The 18,929-nt window shown below is 43.3% G+C and overlaps 1 protein-coding gene across 1 annotated transcript in view; it reads left to right on the top strand.

The window, feature by feature from the left end:
* ACBD6 (acyl-CoA binding domain containing 6) overlaps nt 1-17,241 on the top strand; it is a 133,238-nt gene extending 115,997 nt beyond the window's left edge. The window contains exons 7-8 of the mRNA XM_040360239.1: nt 10,126-10,156; nt 16,883-17,241. Of these exons, the coding sequence (XP_040216173.1) occupies nt 10,126-10,156; nt 16,883-17,070 (219 nt within the window). The 3' untranslated portion in view covers nt 17,071-17,241. The remainder of the gene's footprint in view (nt 1-10,125; nt 10,157-16,882) is intronic.
* Nucleotides 17,242-18,929: the final 1,688 nt, after the last annotated feature.

Below are 18,929 nucleotides of genomic sequence, written 5' to 3'. Positions count from 1 at the left end.
TTTACATTTACTAGCCCCCTGGATTGGTATCAGGATAAGCCTGCACCCCGTGTTCTGGGTCACAGGGGTATACATTCACCTCCTACTTTGAGCAGAGCCAAAAGCAATATAACAGATTTTTTTATATTGTATGAAAAGAAAGGGGGAGGGGGGTGCAGTAATATAAAGGTTTAAAAAATCAAAGGTGCCTCTAATGCCCCGTACACACGATCTGACTTTCATTGGAAATTCCAAGGAATTCCGTCAGATTTTAGATGGAGAACATGTTCTCTTTTACTCCGATGGAATTCCATTGGAATTTTGATGTGATTTTGGCCAGTCAAAAGTCTGACCGTGTGTACGGGGCATTGGAGTCCATCTGATCTTTGGTACAGTGCAGAGTTTGGATCACTTAAAGCCCATCTTCAGGTTTCCTGTCACATTAAATGGTTTGTTTGGACCAGGCTGGTCTTCATTAACTATGTATAGACTGTATGTAGCTTCAGCTACAATACAGTACACACTACTGAGTATCCAGCTATGACAGGGACTTCCCGCCTCACCCCCGAAACAAAAAAAAGTTGGTCTGAGAGGAACTCAGCCATTCATAGGCAGCTTTGTATTCTGTGAATGAATGAATACAAACCTTTCCCTTGCTGAGGCAGGCTGATGAAGTCAAGCAGTGTTGGATAACGAGCCATCAGTGGGGCTTGTGCAAAATGGCACATGCACTAATTTTTGCAATGCAACACACAAAGCATGTAATACAGTGCAATGTACAGTATATTTGCATTAGGTGCAAATATTAATGGAAGGCAGTACACCTAGTGTGTTTGCTATGTATTGGAGTATTGCAAGTTGAAACTTGAATTATAACACACATTACCTTATGCACTATGGTGTGAATAAGCCATCTCAATTATTCTAAACCATTGCAAGTCAAGAAATATAGGTAAATGCTGCAGATTTTATGTGCTAGAGCTAGAAAAACATGAGTCTGTATAACCTTTGTGTTTACAGACTGAACACCAGTCCAATTTGTAGTGCTTAGTATAAGCCGGTCAGGGTTAAACCAGGCATGGCATCTAATGCTTTGCAGGCACTTGCTTTTCGTTTAGAGGCAATGTTTTGTCTACCATGTTATCATATAGCCACTTGTATGAGGGCACTTCTATATTTTTTGTCAGGAGGTAATGTCTGTATGGCATAGTTAAAAGGAAATAATAATAAAACTGAAATAACAGTAGAAATCCCAAATATATATGCTAACTAAATCGAATATCACAAAGAATAACCGTGATAAGGAAAGTAATTCTAATGAAATTGATTACACTGGGTGATACATATTGAAATTCGGTGTAAGACAAAATAGGAATTCCGTTGATATGCCCAGTTTGATAGCTGGCAGGTAAGACATCAGTCAAATATACATTTAACATTTTATTGAGATATACGAAAAATGTAAATGTGGGTTGTGATTCAAACCCCCATCCCCTTATCTTTGCTGACTAGTCCACATGTGACCACAATATCACAAATTCTCCTCAAATGTGGCTTGTTATAGGAGGGTTACAATGAAAAGGCCACTTGCAATCATGACTGAGCTTTGCCAAAACGCTCCTTGAAGATTCTGAGGCCACGTGGAAATGGTTATATGTCTGGCATAAATCCAATACAATTCACCATCCAAATAACACCATTCCCACAGTAAAGCATGCAGGTGGCAATATGCTGTTATGGGGGGGTTTCTCCGCAGCAGGGACTGGTCAGGATAGAAGGAAAAATGGGTGGGGCAAAATGCCGTCAAATTCTTGCGTAAAATCTGCTGCTCTCTGCTAGAAAGTTTTCAATGAGAAGGTTTACCTTCCAACATGACAATGACCCAAAGCACACCGCAAAAATGACCATGCAATGGTTGAAGGAGAAAAGGGTGAATGTCCTTGCATGGCCTAGTCAGAGCCCATTAAACCCCATTGAAAATCTGTGGAATGACTTGAAGACTGCAGTTCACAAACTGTCACCATCAAATTTAACTAAACTTGGGCAGTTTTGCAAATATTGCGACTATTAACCATTCCAGCAAGTGCCAAAGGTGAGGATTTCGGCACCTCTAGCACTGAATAAATGTAATGGTGCTGGAGGGTCTATTGACGGTGGCTGCAGGGGGGCGGGGCTTATTGTTGCGGGGGGGGGTCTATTGATGCTAAAATTGATCTATTGTTACTAGGGGGGCTGTATTTTGTTGCTCTGGGTTTATTGTTGCAAGGAGGTCTATGTTCTAAAGAAACTATTGTTGCTGGGGGAGGGGATCTATTTTTGCTGATTGGGATCTGTTGCTGGCTGCTGGAGATTTTTCACTCCTTTCTTTTTATCATTAACACATTCCATGCAAATTTATTTAGCACCAAAAAATACTTGGTTCTGTATTTTCTGAAAAGGGGCAGTACTGAGAGATGGAACCAAGGGACGATACTCAGGGGTGGGTAGGGGACAGAGACAAAGGGTGACTCAGAAAGGGGGATTACTTGCACCTATTCACTTGCCATGTTCTTATGTTGTAGAAAATGGTAATGTCCATTTGGATCACCTTACATTGGTTGGTTCACATAAGGTCATGAACACAAATACAGTGTTTAGTATGCCAGCATGACTAGACCGTGCATGCCTGTGGCCACCTTACATGTAGGGGTAATGTTATGCCGCGTACACACAATCGGATTTTCACCAAGGTTTCAACCTCATCCAAGGTTTTTCCGACGGAATTCCGCTCAAGATTGGCTTGCATACACACGGTCACACAAGTTCTCTGAACTTTCGTCCGTCAAGAACGGATAACGTACAACACTACAACGAGCCGAGAAAATTAAGTTCAATGCTTCCGAGCATGCGTCGCATTGTTCTCCGAGCATGCATCGGAATTTTGTGTGTGGCAATTGCTACAGACGATCGGATTTTCCGATAGGAATTTTTTCCGTCTGAAAACTTGAAAACCAGTTCTCAATCTTTTGTTGGTCGGAAATTCCGACAGCAAAAGTCCGATGGAGCATACATACAAAAGCTCACTTTAGACTTTTGCTGACGGAATTTCCGGTCGTGTGTACGGGGCAAAAGTCTCTCCTGTTACTTATGAGGCCAGTGTGTGGGATAGACGTCTAAAGAAAAAGATTTGTAGGTAGATTCAGTAAGTTAGGCCGGCTTATCAGTGGATAAGCCGACCTAACTCAGAATCTACGCTGACTTATGTTTAAGCGTATGCTCAAACAGAGATACTCTTAAACATATCTAAGATATGATGGCTTGCGCCGTCCTATCTTAGATTGCAATATTTCGGATGGCCGCTAGGTGGCGCTTCCATTGCGGTCGGCGTAGAATATGTAAATGAGTAGATACGCCGATTCATGAAAGTACGCCCGGCCGACGCAGTACTTTTACGCTGTTTACGTAAGAGATAGGCCACGTAAAGTTAGAGCTGGGCCCTAGTTGGAATAGTAATGTTAAGTATGGCCGCCGTTCCCGCGTCGAAATTCAAATTTTTTACGTCGTTGAGTCGTCCGTGAATCGGGATTTACGTCCACGTCGAAATCAATAGGCCCGTGCGGCGTACTTAGCCGCAATGCACACTGGGAAATGTAGGCGCCCGGCACATGCGCAGTTCGCAAAGAACGTAAAAAACGTAAGGTCAAGCCCCATTAACATACAACACGCCCCCCTCAAACATATTTGAATTAGGCGCCCTTACGCCCGCCGATTTAGGCTACGCCGCCGTAACTTAGCAGGTAAGTACATTGTGAATCATGTACTTGCCTGGCTAACTTACGGCGGCGTAGCTTAAATTCCTTAAGCTACGCCGCCGCAAAGTTGAGCAAATGTACCTGAATCTAGCTACTTGTTCTTTGGATCGCCCATTCCTAGTTATCTCAGATAACCGTTGTAGAATGTAATTGTTAAGGTAAGATATTACTTCTATAGACCATACTGCGTGTAGCAGTCTATTCTATGATCTCATGCTACTTTATGTAATTCTCCAACTCGATTTGTTTCTTGGGAATGGGAGATTCTTGTATTTTATTTTTCTCTTGGAGGGAATGATAGAATTGCTGGTCTTGTGGTTTCTGGAAAAATTGACATAATGTCATTAGAGATGGATGAAAAGCTGAATTCCTTTTTGAAATTGAACTACTTACACATTTATTATAGAAGAAAATTAAATATCCACAATTTTTTTTGTTTTACTAAAATGGATTTGTCTACTAAAATGTTTTTTGTTAAAGTAACAAAAGGGAGATAAAGCAGTTCTTCAAAGAGAAGTGTCTTCAAAAACTTTTGCTTAAAAGTATTTAGTTTTCATAGAGGAAAAAAATATTGGCAACATATAAGTGTGTGTGTGTGTGTGTGTGTGTGTGTGTATATTTAAGGAGTAAAACAAATTATACAGCCCTGATGTTAATCTAAAATACCTTTTTTGTAAGAAACCTTAAAGTATATTTAAAGCAAAAACGGTATCCTTTTTGTATAGCGTAAGAAAGGAAACCAGGTCTCGCTAACTGACCTCTCGCCTGTTTCTATTGAGTTGCTCCATCGATACCTGGACCGAATTGGATGTCACTTCCACATTAGAAAAAATTGTCATTGTCCCATAGAGGAAGTGGCTTTCTCTGTTTGGTGATTCTGCTACTGCCTATATTTTGCCAGTATCATGCCCTCTGTCATGAGCTGACCCAGAAGTTGAATGAAAAAAAAAAAATCGAACAAATTTCTCCATCCATGCTATACAGCACGAATGGACGAATCTCTTCCTGGTGGCTATTCTTCTTTTTTTTTTTTTTTTTTTTTAACAGCCAGCAACAGTGGCTGCTAATGATTGAATACAGCTGCTTTTCAGTCAACAATGTTCTGTCCTGCTACTTTGATATTTTGATCAAAAGATTTTGGGTGGGAGGATGGAGACCAGGTAACCCAGGGAGCGAATTATCAGAAACCAGCCAAAGTTGGCATGGCCAGCTTAGGGGTGTAACCTGACTTCTCGCGCAGCCTGGCCTTGTTTTTGAGGCTCATTCACACCATGTTCAGCGACATGTATTTTTTTTGCTGGTCACTGCAAGGGCAGATAGAAAATGGTGGCTTTCTGTGCCTTGTTCATAACACAACTGACATTCTTGCTTAAATTGTAAAGCAATGTGCTTAAAATGTATGCATTTTCAGTGCATTTTAATGTGCAGTATGGTGTTAAAGGTTTGACAATGAGCTGATGCTTCCCCCTCTTTATATACATGTTTTAGTTGCCTACTATCTTTGCAGGTGGTAAAGCTGGCAGGAAATTACTCTCGCAATTCACAAATAGATTTTAGATCCTTCCACTAAGGCTCCATTCACATTAGCGTGTTTCCAAAGTCGCACAATCTCCAGTGTGAATTGGATTCATTGAGTGTACAGTGGGAGCCAAGTCTTATCAAAGGTCACACCAAAGTAGTGCAGGCACCTTTTTAAAGTCACTGCGACCTTAAGTGGCACAAGAATGGGGTGTGACTTGTCATGTGACTTTGATGTCCAAATTTGCATGACAAATTGCACAAGTGTGAATGGAGCCCAACGGTTGGAGAAATATGGTTGGTTAATGGGAAATGGACTGGCAAAACTGTTAGAAATACCGGTATGTCCAATATAATGGGTGATCTCCTCCTCTGTAAAACTGTTCTCTGCCCATGGTATAGTAAACCACCTGAACCAAAACCTCCTCTGCTAATCCTGTCTTGTTTACCATTCTCCTTTAACTATGACAGTATTTTTTATCAAGAGGCAAAAATTGTAATTGATCCAGAAAATTTAGCTTTTCAGCTTTGGAGTGTGTTTAGGGGATGTTTTAAAGCAGAGTTCCACCCAGAAATTTGAACTTCCGCTTATCGGATTACCAGCCCCTCCCCCCCTGTCGGTGTCACATTTTGGCACTTTTCAGGGGGGAGCAGAAACTTGTCAAATCCAGGTATTTGCTCCCATTTCTGGGCTTAGATCGCTGCACTTTCTGTGGCGAACTACACCATGCCTGGCCAAACACACATACAGGTCCCAGGAGACAGCAGGGACCATTCAGAATGCGCAGTGCTACTTGTGCATGCACAGCAGGGAACCAGGAGTGAAGCCTTCACTTCACTTCAAGTCTTCACTTCCTGGTTCCCTTTCCAGGATTGGCGGCTGCACCTGTGAGTCGATCCGAAGATTGGCTTCGGGTGCCAACATTGCGGGCTCCCTGGACAGGTAAGTGTCCATGTATTAAAAGTCAGCAACTACAGCATTTGTAGCTGCTGATTTTTATTTATTTTCCACAGGCGGAACCCGGCTTTAAAGTGGAGGTTCACCCGGATATGACAATTTTTAACATTAGATTGATGCTCATTTTGTCTAGGGGAATCGGCTAGTTTTTTTAAAATCGAAGCAGTACTTGCCGTTTTAGAGCGATCTTCTCTGCCGCTTCCGGGTATGGGCTGCGGGACTGGGCGTTCCTCTTTTGATTGACAGTCTTCCGACAGGCTTTTGACGGTCGCATCCATCGCGTCACGATTTTCCCGAAAGTAGCTGAACGTCAGGTGCGCAGGCGCCGTGAAGAGCCGCACCGACGTTCGGCTTCTTTTGGCTACTCGTGACGCGATGGAAGCGACCGTCGGAAGCCTGTCGGAAGACTGTCAATCAAAATAGGAACGCCCAGTCCCGAAGACCATACCCGGAAGCGGCGGAGAAGATCGCTCTCTAAAACGGTAAGTACAGCTTTGATTTTAAAAAAACTACCCGATTTCCCTAGACAAAATGAGCATCAATCTAAGGTTTAAAACATTTTTGAGGGTGAACTCCCGTTTTAAGGTCAGAATCTGTTCAATACAAATGTAGTTTTATAAGAAATAAGACAAATACACTTCTGGAATTCACTATTGTATCATACCACTTTCATTATAAACTATTTCAATTTTTTAATGATTAAGAGTGTAGGCTTAAGTTTTACATGAGTTGTATTTTTGGTACATTTACTATAGAATCCTAGACAATTTAGAAAAAAAATTGCTGCAATTCCCATGCCATCTGCACAGTAGATGATGGGACAAGACCTTTGTTACCTCCTGTGATCCCTGCAGACACACTCTTCGTCTGTTGGGAGCTAAGATGTTAATCCAATCAGGAACGCGTGGCAAGCTTCAGATGTTTGGCTGTTTAAGGGCTGGCACGAGTCTCCCGTCCTCTCCTCCCACCCACATCATCTGTCCCCCTACTCTGTCTCCCCCTCCGCCTGGGTCAGGTGGAATTCACAAGCACTGTGCAGCTTTGTGTATCGTTGTATTCATTAACCTCTGTGATCATGCTCTTGGGAGGACCTATTATAGCTGCTGTCAGTTTAATTTAACCACTGCGATACTGGGTGGTCTGCAGTCCATCAGTATTTTTATTGTCGCACTCCTACTTGCACAAAGCGTTTGTCACAATAGCTCTTTAGCATTTTATGTGTGTGGCTTCTTGTGTTTTTTTTTAATCCCTACATGCGTTGATTTGGTTGAAAAGAAACCATTATATATTTATGTGCTGTCTAGGGGATACAAGTTTCTGTATATTTAAAAAAAAAAAAAATGTACAAATTGTGTTACTGCGATCTTGAATACCTACAAATGTGGAAAGAATTCTCCTACAATGGCTATCCCTAATAGCTTACACAATTCCTATAGAGGTTAATAAGAATAGTATCATTTTGGGGATACAGTGTTGAAACGGTCAAAACAAAGCCAGCAAAAATACTGTCCATAATTCGTTCGTTTCTTTAAAGCTGAACTCCAGCTTTTAGTGAAGTTTGCGCTTCGTGCACACAGGACATTTGGCCATCTCTCCTAGACACCTTTCCGCCTGGCAAGTGCTTAAAAAATAAAGTAGAGCTGCACAATTAATCGTTAAAAAATTGTGATTTCGATTCAACCCCCCTGACGATCTTCAATGCAGAGTTTGCTGATTCTTTCATATAACAAGTGGAGAGACTTTCAGCTGTCAAAAGAAAATATCTGGGCAGTCTGCCAAGTTTTTAACAGGAAACATTGTAACTAACGCTTCCTTCTTAGATCAAAGGGATACACTTCTGTGTGTAAAGAAAAAATCCCCCAAGTTTGTAACAACATGAAACATTGTAACCAACTATCTTCTTGGATCAAACTTCTGTGTGTAAATGCAGGAAATTTAACCACTTAAAGTCCAACATTTTGTTTCTTAAGTTAAAAATCAATATTTTTTGCTAGAAAATTACTTGGAACCGCCAAACATTACATTTTTTTCTGTTTTAATGTGAAAGATAATGTTACGCCACCGAATCGTGAGAATCGTGATCTGTCTTCTAAGCAAAAAAATTGCAATTCTCATTTTAGACAGAATCGTGCAGCTCTAAAATAAAGTTTGTAAACCCATGTAATGCGTGTGTAAACGCATGTATTGTGTATAGGCAAGTAAAACGCTTGGCGCTAATTTAATATATTGGCTAGAATAACACATGATTCTGGCCATTAAAATGAATTGGCGATCAGGCGCGCCTAGCATTGAAGTGCATTTAGATGCTTTTGTGGTTAAAAAAATAAAATGACGTTTATGGAAATAGGGATGGGGGGAGGGGCGGTTTCTCCCTCTAAATGCCTTTGCCTGTAAACTACTCTAAACGTGTATGTGTACATGGACACATTTAGCTAACATGAAGGGGCATTTAGAGGGAGAAAAAATGCCAGATGCCCCTAACGGCACCATTTAAAAATCTCCAGTGTGCATGAGGATTCTAAAGGATCAGGACGACACTGGATGCAAAAAGCGCCTTGAGGCAATTTAGTTTGCATTTGTAGCGCTATACTCACTCACGAGGCCTTAAGGCAATATTAAAGACTTGTTTGTTAAGAATAAAAAATATATATCTTTTTTTTTTTTTTTATCTGCTCTCTGCAATGGTTTTGCACAGAGCAGCCCAGATCCTCCTTCTCGGGTCCCACACCGGTGCGTCCAGGCTCTTCTCTGCTGCCGGGAGCCCCCACAGCAAGCACCTTGCTCTAGGAGCACCCAAGCGGGCATGCTCCCGAGCTGCGGCTCCGTTTCTATTCTCGCATGAAGCCTCGGCTCGCCCCCCTCCCCGGCTGTGATTGCCAAAACCCAATCAGGAATGTGAGTCCCCAGAGAAGCAAGGTTCTCATGGACATTGCTGGATTGAGAGGGGACTCGGGCAAGTATTTGGGGGGGGGGGGGGCTGCTGCACACAGGTTTTTTACCTCCATGCAAAAAATGCATGATGCTAAAAAAAACATGTGCTTTTGCTGATGTCAGTCCAGGCTAGGCCTAATCGTGACCATGGAGTCAGGATCCGCCCAGAGCCCTGGATCCCACACCCTCAGCAAACCACTGAGAGCCTGAGCCGGCCGCTCCTGCCCTTCCACTGCCTTGTGCTCTAGTGAGCGAGAAAGGAGCAGAGAGCTGGTGACTTATGGTCACCAGCTCTCTGCTCGGGGAGCTGTGAGAAACAAGCGATTTGGTGGTGTTAGATTGCTCAGATCTCAGTTTTAGAGGTGTTGGGGGGACAGATGCAAAATCGGACCGATGCTGCATCCACCTAGGCAAGTATGAATAAAAAATAAAAAAAATACCCATACTTCTTTTCTTTTTCAATAATAATATTGTCTGTGTAAAGACAACTGTCCTCCCTGTCCATCCATGGTGCTGCTGCTCTAGATACATTTATCAAAGGTAAAGAAAAGGGGGGGTTTATCTTTGGTAAAATGTGTATTTGGAGGGCTGTGACAGGTTTTGATGCACAGATGAACATTACGACGTTCATATTTGATAACAAGACTAATGTGGTAGTACAATTAAGTAGAAGTTTCATTGATTTAAAATATAGTTACCTTTTTTATAAAATGTTTGTAGCTTATTTTAGGAAAAGGCTTCAGAATATATCAGTCTAATGTATCATTCTGCAAACTGGGGAACCAGAATACGTTAATGCTTTCCTGGCCTCTGATGTGACATTTTATCAATAAGCATTGAACCTGTTCAACTCTTATAGGGATCTTTAGGAGTTTTGCCAATCCATTTAGCACAACTATACTTAAATTTGTACACACAATTGATCTGTGTATTTTTTTTCTCTTGCAGGATTCAGAAGGGCAGACACCTCTGCATTATGGTAAGTAAGGTCTATTTCTTCAGTCTAATTGTTTTTTTTGCTTTTTATTTTATCTGTAATTAAAATGAGCCAAAAGTTTAAACATGGAAATCAGGTGGGTGTTGTCATGTCTATTGCTCATTGAGTCCTAGTGGAAAGCCTTGGCTGATCACTCTGTGAGATGAGTTGTCTGTTATTCCTTCCCCCTCGTGTGAGGCTTGATCATAGAGATCTGCATCTGATCATCCGTTCATGTAAATCACAGACCTCTGCCACACTGCGCAGCCAGGGAAGTCACACCATGTTTTTCCTTGTTTAGCATTCTTTGCTCACCAGGCAATGAAACGGTCCTCACCTATAGTGTAGATTGCAGGAAAATAGGTGACAGACAGGCATCTTCTGTGATATACTAGAAGTGGTGTAGGTGAGAAGGCAGCACTCTGCAGCATCTTGTGTACAATGATGACCTTTTTTGGGTATGTGTAGCACTTCCAACGTTTTGGAATTGGTTAAAGACCTTCTTTTGAACTTATTTGGAGCTGCAAATCGAGTCCATACAATGTGTCCCCAATAGGTTTTTCATTTGCCTATTACGACTATTGGTAACTTTGCAGGCATTGTCACAAAAAATAAGTATTCAATGCTTCCATAAGTGTCGGGTTCTGTCACCCCCCCCCCCCCCCCCCACACACACACACACACACACACACACAATACTGCTTACACAGTGCTCTGGAGAAACTCAGGATTCAATTCATGCCTGTGATAGTGGCTCCAACTCCTAGCAAAGACTCAGGCTGGGTTCACACTTGGTTCTGAAATCGGGCCTAAAATGGTGAATTGAGATTCGTTGGACTCCTGCTGAGTCGCTGCATTCTCTAATGTGAACCCAGCTTCCAGGTCATACGGACAGCAGGACATCTAGCTGTAAATAAAGTTTTGCCATCACGGAGATCTGACTTGATTCTTAATTCTCTGATTTAATTAATATAAGGGAGTTTGTTTACATCTGGCAGGGCCCCATAATGGCAGGGCATAGATTACAGCTGTCTGGGGGATCCTCTGATTCTCTGCAGGTGTAGCAAGTAAATATAAGGGGGGTGAGGAAATTATTGGGGATGTGCCACTACGGAGTACTCATGAAAATGCTCCTCATACTGGAAACGATACTTTGCAATGCAATTTGTGTCCATAAGAAATGAATGGGTGCAAATCACACTGCAAAGAATTGCATGTGATGTATACAGAAATGTGGTGCTGCGATTCCTGTCCTGCATGAACCCAGGATTGTCATAGTGAAGTTCACACAGAAGCAGTGCAGGAAACCTCCCTGCATAACGGGTTTCACCAGCTCCTGCTTCCATCCAACTGTGGGCATCTGCAGCTCCTCCTGCCTCTCCCATGGTTTGGTTCCTCCAGCGGTTCTCTCCCCCCAGTCTCCAGCAATTGCTGACAGTACGGACTACAGGGATTCGAATTGGTCAGCACCATCACATGGATGGTGCTGACTAATCAGAAGCTGTCCAGCCTGTACTGTCAGAAGAGAGAAAGCCGCTGGGATTTCAAATCTCCGGAATGGTGAAGTTGGCTTTTCTGACACCGGGTATTGGGCAATCTGGTACAACAGCGGGACCAGGGGGGGGAAGGGGAGGGGGGTCCAATGGATGGCTCGATCGGCTGGGGGGAGAGAGCCGCTGTGGGGAAACATAGCCATGGGAGAGACGGGAGGTTCCCTCCGATCTCCACAGTCGGATGGGAGCTTGAGCTAGTGGAACCCGTCATGCCGGAAGCTTTCACCGCTCCTTAACCACACTATGATAAGCCTTGGGTTCACACAGGAGAAGTGAGGAAACTGCATGCGATTCAGACAAGAATCCCACTGCATTTCTGTTCAAATCGCATGCAATTCTTTGCAGTGTGATTCGTGCCCATTTATTCTGTATGAATGCAAATCGCACCGCAAAGTATCGGTATTCAGTATCGGCGAATACTTGACCAAAAGTATCTGTACTCGTACTCACCGGTTAAAAAAAAAAAAAGGGTATCGGTGCAACCCTAGAAAATATATTTGATACACAAATGTATTTTTGCAGTTGTGACAGGGTATCTTTAAAGGAACACGGAAGATCTTTGTTATTTAAAAAAAAAAAAACATGTTAAACTTGCCTCCACTGTGCAGCTTGTTTTGCACAGAGTGGCCCCGAATCCTGTCTTCTGGGGTCCCTCGGCGGCTGTCTCGGCTCCCCCCACAAGAACTTTCCACCTTCCTGTGAGCTCTCTCGCATGGTGGAAGGTTATTGCGGGCGTGCTCCTGTGATACAGCCGGTGGCTATAGCCACTCACTGCATCATTAGGCCCCGCCCCGGTGTGGCGCGTCATTGGATATGATTGACAGCAGCACGAGCCAATGGCTGCGCTGCTATCGATATCCAATGACGAGCCGACTCAAGCTGGGGGAAACCGTCGCGGCAACAAGCCCACGGAGTTTAGGGGCTTAGGTAAGTAAAACCAGGGGGCTGGGGAGGCCCTCATTGCCAGTTTAGGATGCATTAAGGTGAAAAAAACGAACCTTTACAACCCCTTTAAGCATAACCCTGACTCTGTAGTAAAGAGGTATATCTTTGAAGTGAGAATATCACATTCTTTTATAGTGCTTCTATGGAGAAGCTTATTTCTGGATGTTCGGGTAGCATTGAGCATACCTCTGTCTGCCGTGGCCTGTTGCTCACAATCTAAGGTCTTTGTACAGCAGGACCTTGAAGTAACATCTGCCTGTCCCTAAACTCTTTATGTGCTGGGCAGCTCCCTCTCATGAGTTATCTGCAACCTGACAGCAAGTGGTAATCGCAAAGGTCAGGCACCCCATAAAATGCTTGTAAATCCATCTTCCCTGCTTATGACTATACAAGGTCAGCATGGAGTTCTCCTCCCTCCAGTTGCCGCCTCTCTTCTGGAAATGCCCTGGAATAGGGGTATGAAATACTATTTTCCTGATCTCCCAGTGGAAATCAGCATTCTCTGGAAGCCACAGCGCTGATATCAGACCAGTACCCATCTGGTATGGGGAGGAGGCAATATACATCTCTCCTGTCATCACTGTGAATAGAAGTGCAATCCGGATTTTAAAGCAGCTGCATTGCTTACAACATTCTATTCCAAAGAATATTTGCAATAAGATTTGAGCAGCCTTTTAAAGATGTCATCCAGTGAGCATCGCATTACCAACAGTGCTGGGACATCTATATATAGCTGTTGAAAATGCAGAAATGAATGGCTGCAACCAGATGCATATTGTTAAATGTATGTAGAATGAATTCTATATATTTTAATATAATATTCATTCTACACATCCACATATAATAATAAAAAAAAAAAATATATATATATATATAATATTCTACATAGCCTGCCAATGGCCAAGACACATTTTTATTCTCTGAAGAACAGTGAGCTGTTAGAATTCCATTTAGATCCTGAAAGACTGGCTTGCCCTTTTTACTCTCACAAATACTTGCATTTTTAGGTTTTTTAAAGCTCATTTATTGTGTTTTTATGCCTGTTATACATGCAATAACATGCATGCATATTAATAAATATTTGCATGTTTGCCAGGTTGATAATAATTCCTGCATCAAAATGCTTATTTTTTTATTATTATTGATTTTGCAGTCTGTCACGGTGAGAAATGCATTTTGTTAACATTTTGCATATAAAATGTACTAGAAAAAAATGCATTGATGTGAATGTAATGTGATTTAAAAATGTCGGGCCAGATTCACATACATTTGCAGCGGCGTAACGTATGTCCTTTACGTTACTCCGCCGCAAGTTTTTAGCGCAAGTGCTTGATTCACGGGAACAACGGCCATACTTTAACATGGGCTGTCTACCCGACGCGGAAAACGACGCAAACTCCACCCAGCGGGCGCCGAAGTATTGCATCCTAAGATCCAAAGGCGTACTGCCTAATCTATTCCCATAAGGGGGGGCACCGAACTGATTCTTTGCCCCGGGTAAAATAATGTCTAGCTTCCCCACTGGTACTGCCTATAAGAGTACCAGTACCAGCTGTTCTTCTCTAATAAAGTAGAACAGCTAGTGGCTAGTGAAGGGGGAGATGGGGTTTTGGGTGGCCGGGGGGGGGGGTGCGGGAGTTGTCCGGCCGCCATAGGAGAGACCTGTCAAAGTGGGACAGTCTGGATGAAGTCCAGGGCCAAATTTTTGTCCCAGTCCATCCCTGGTGGTGGCCACCCTTGGAATAATTTTACATAGAAAAATATAGGAAGCACCTAATGCACTGACAGAGAGATCATTCATCTCCCCAAAGTCAGACTGAAGGTACATAATGTTTGAGGTGCAAGCTGTTCTGAGGACATGATCCAGTCAGATTGTTCCAAATGCTTTCTTGCAAATGTGGCTCTTTTTTCTTTTTTATATTCTGGACTGATACGAGAAGTAACACGAGAAGTAACACAAAGTGAACATCACCAGTAACTGTAGTAAGGACCAATTGCACTTTTGGAGCTTGCTTTCTTGCCTAACCAATCAGAGTGACCATCGGGTTCTTGGTCACCTCTTGCTAAAGGCCCTTCTTCCCCGATTGCTCAGTTTGACCAGGCGACCAGCTCTTGGAAGAGTCCTGGTTGTTCCATTTGTGAATTGGAGGCCGCTGTGCTCTTGGGAATCTTCAGTGCAGCAGAATTGTTTTGTAGCCTTCCCCCAGATCTGTGCCTTGCAACAATCCGGTCTCTTAGATCTGCAGGCAGTTCCTTTTTGACCCCTCTGATGCAGTATGCATTGTCAGCTGTGAGGCCTTTTATAGAAAGGTCAGTGGTGTATTTTGTTTTGTGCTGACAAGATTACAAATGGGTGACCCTCCCCCATCTAAATTTGTCCCAACCCAGCCACTTTAAAATTGTGCATGCCCGTGCAATGGCGGCAAACAACGTAAATGTTGTTCTCCCTAGGCAATGCTTTAAAAGCCTTTTACAGGTTACCACTTTGAATTTACAGAGATCTGGTGCTAGAATTGCTGCCAGTGATCTGACGTTTGCGGTGATACCTCACATGTGTGGGAAGGTCGTTGTTTGCGCACATGAGAGACTGACACACGCATTGGCGCACTTACATTATTTTAATTTTTTTACACTATTGCTTTCATTTATTTTTTATCACGTTTTATTGCTGTCTCGTGGTATGCAAACATCCTTGTGACAGTAATAGGCAGTGACGGGTACCGTATTTTCCGGCGTATAAGACGACTTTCTGGATGCAAAAAAATGCATCCAAAGTCGGGGGTCGTCTTATACGCCGGGTACGGTCTCCGTGCTGGACGAGATGAGAAAACGTCCGTGATAGGTGGAACACAGAACAGAGGCGCTGCTGGGAAAATGTGTGTTCCGCCTATCACAGAACACTCTGAAGAGAAGGAGCGTCTTTTAAATCATTGACGCGCGCAGCACGGAGACTGTCACCGCCTGTCTATTCACACAGAAAAGTGAGTGAATGCACTGTCTGTTTGCGGTGATGGGCACAGTGAGGGGCAAGTGATGGCACAGTGAGGGGCAAGTGATGGCACAGTGGGGGCATGTAATGTAATGGCACAGTGAGGAATGTAATGTAATGTAATGGCACAGTGAGATTTGAAAAAGCCTGTTTCTGTCAGCGGTTCTGGCTCCCCCTCAGCTTCCAGAAAGACAGTAAGAAGGGGGTAGTCTTATACAGTGAGTATATCCCAAAACCAAAATTTTTCATGGAAAATTAGGGGGTCGTCTTATACGCCCAGTCGTCTTATACGCCGGAAAATACGGTACTCTTTTTGTAGAGATCTGGGGTCTATAGGGTCCCAAATTCCTCCTCTTCACTTAAAAGCATTTAAAACGCCAAGATCTGTGTTTTTGAATACATTAAATGTTTAAAAACTGGCACTGATTGGTTCCTGAGTAAATCAGAAGTGATGTAATCTCTTCCGGTTTACTGTTGGGAACATCCCAACTTTCTTCTCTTTGCTTTCTGGCCAATCCGAAGACACCCCGGCTGGTCACTTGGGTCTCAGGGTGGGGCGGGAGAGCCGAAGAGGGGGGGGGGGCGCGTCCCCTCCTGCTGGTTATAATGGCAGTTGTGCTTCCAATAAGACGACGGCCAGCTCTATAAAAAAAAACTATACTGGGGTGATACCTGCAGCTGGTACAGACGCCGCCTTCCTGAAAAATGCCACTCAGGCAAACGCCATGTGTGTACCTTTCTAATTCATGTTCAATCAAGTTATGTCATTTTACCACAGGTGGACTCCAATTACATCTCAACCATGATCAAGAGAAATGGAAGGCACCTGAGCTAAATTTTAAATGTTGCAAAGGGTCTGAATACTTATGCCAATGTGATATTTCAGCTTTTCCTTTTTTATATACATTTTGCAAACCTTTCAAAAAATTCTAAATCAAAAAGTTGTCATTATGTCATTATGGGGTACTGAATGCAGATTGAGGATAAAAAAATGAATTGATGGGAAAACGAATGTAGTATCAGGCTGCAACATAACAAAAGTGAAAAATGAAGGAGGCCTGAATATTTATGAATGTACTTTGGAGAGTCCGCCCCTTAAATTGATGTGTATTGTTGGGACTCTAAACAGATACAATAATGGGGGCTCTAATAGCTGATAAACTGGTACATTCCGTGTTTTGCTGTTTTTTCTTTCATTCGTATTGCTCTTTGTGATGATATGAACTGTTCTGTGTCTTGCAGCCGCTGCTTGTGAGTTTGCCGAAATAGTAGACCTTCTCCTGGATCATGGTGCTGACCCTTCTCTTGTGGACAATGACGGATTTCAGCCACACGAGGCAACAGACAGCAAGCCAATTTCAGATATGCTAAAGCAACATGCCACATTCGGGGAACATGACAAGCCCCCAAGCCTTGAAATTCCAAAATAAAGCTGACATGCAAGTCTATACTCTGCCGTAGTTTCTAGTGTGATGTTTTTATTGCTCAGTATGAACCTTATGTGTCTGACCTGTCAATGGTCTCCATTCATATTTGGTCTGTATTACTTTTATACATTCAGGATCAAATAATGAATATTAAAGGAAGTGTCTTCAAAACTATATGTGTGTTTTTATTTTTCATTTGGAACTACACAAACTTGTTAGTGGGAAGATTTACATAGGGTACACACTTTCATATATTTGTGCAAATTGAAACCCTGCATATAACAATAGCCAAAAAGTTATGCAATTGATATGTGAACCCATAGTAAATTATTCTACACCGCTTCCATGTAATGTAGACGTGTACCCAAGCAGGTTTATTATCTAATAACCATTCTAATATCTTTAGAGGTAATCATTGAAAGAAACCGAAGCCCTCCATGATACTTCTGCACCCACCAACAAGTATGTTGCCCATTCTTCTTGAGAAAGCTGCTTCAGCTGTCTCCGGTTTGCATGTTTCTGCCCTTTTCATAGATGTGCAATAGGTTTCAATTATTCCTTCTGTGAACATAGAACTGACATACCTTGCCAAGCGGCTCCAGTTTTGTCTCCTCTGTACAGAGGATATTCTCCCAGCAGCATTGTGGCTTTTCAATGTGCAATTTAGCAATAAATAAGAGAAAAGGTATACTAGTTTCCACTTATAAGCCGTCATCTGGGCCCCCAGATGACGGCTTATAAGTCGAAACTAGTCGGGTGGACCTACTTGCACACACAGCTCAAGTACCTGTAATTTCCATTTAATACGCATTTATGACCTTTCCAATACGGCAGGGGTACTCACGGGGGTCCAGATGCTAACATTTTCTTTCAGCGGAGGTCCAACTATCATATTGGTGCTATGACTCCACATGATATCCTCCACTTCACAGCCTCCCATCACAGCGCCCCCCCACAAACACGCACACATGCACGCACCTATACGACACACACACATCACACTTTGTGCTTTTTTTTCTTTCAACTTTATTGAAATGTCAAAATACATTTCATTCATTTTTATGCACCAAAGCTCCGTTGCGGTGCATAGAAATAGTATGCATTTTGCACCACACTGCTCAGCGCGCAGGGGTTCTGTTTCAGTGTGAACAGGACACATATAAAAATGTTTTCTATTGCCCTTGCAGAGACCTGTGTTTTGTTAGTGCAGAAATCACAGACCCCCTTTTACAACAGTGTCCTCAGCCCCCCCCCCCTTACATCACATCCCCCCCTACCTCATCACAAACCTTCCATCACAGACTGACCACTAAAATCACAGACCCCTCATTAGACTGACCAGACTCCCCAAATCAGACCCCCAATCACAGACTGACCCACCAAATCACAGACCCCCCCTATCACAGACTGAACCCCTCATTACAGACTGACCCACCAAATCACAGACTGATTCCCCCAATCGCAAACGGACCCCCCCCAAACAGACTGAACCCCCACAATCACAGACCCCTCATTACAGACTGACCCACCAAATCACAGACCCCCCCATCAGACTAAACCCCCCCTCAATCACAGACTGAACCCCGACCCCCCCAAATCACAGACCGCCTATCGCAGACAGACCCTCCTATGTCAAACTGACCCTCCAAATTGCAGAACCCCTATCAGACTGATCACCCAATCGGATGGACCCCCCCAATCACAGACTGAACCCCCACATTCACAGACCACCCCATTACAGACTGACCCCCCCCCATAACAGACTGAACCCCCCATAATCGCAGACACGCCCCATTGCAGACTGACTCCCCCATCACAGACTGAACCCCCCCCCCCCCCCACAATCAGACTGATCCCCCCCC

The sequence above is a fragment of the Rana temporaria genome, chromosome 7, assembly GCF_905171775.1.
Source record: "Rana temporaria chromosome 7, aRanTem1.1, whole genome shotgun sequence".
In the NCBI taxonomy this organism is placed as follows: Eukaryota; Metazoa; Chordata; class Amphibia; order Anura; family Ranidae; genus Rana; species Rana temporaria.
Note: the sequence above shows the minus strand (reverse complement) of the source record. Positions and strands in the feature narration are given on the sequence as shown.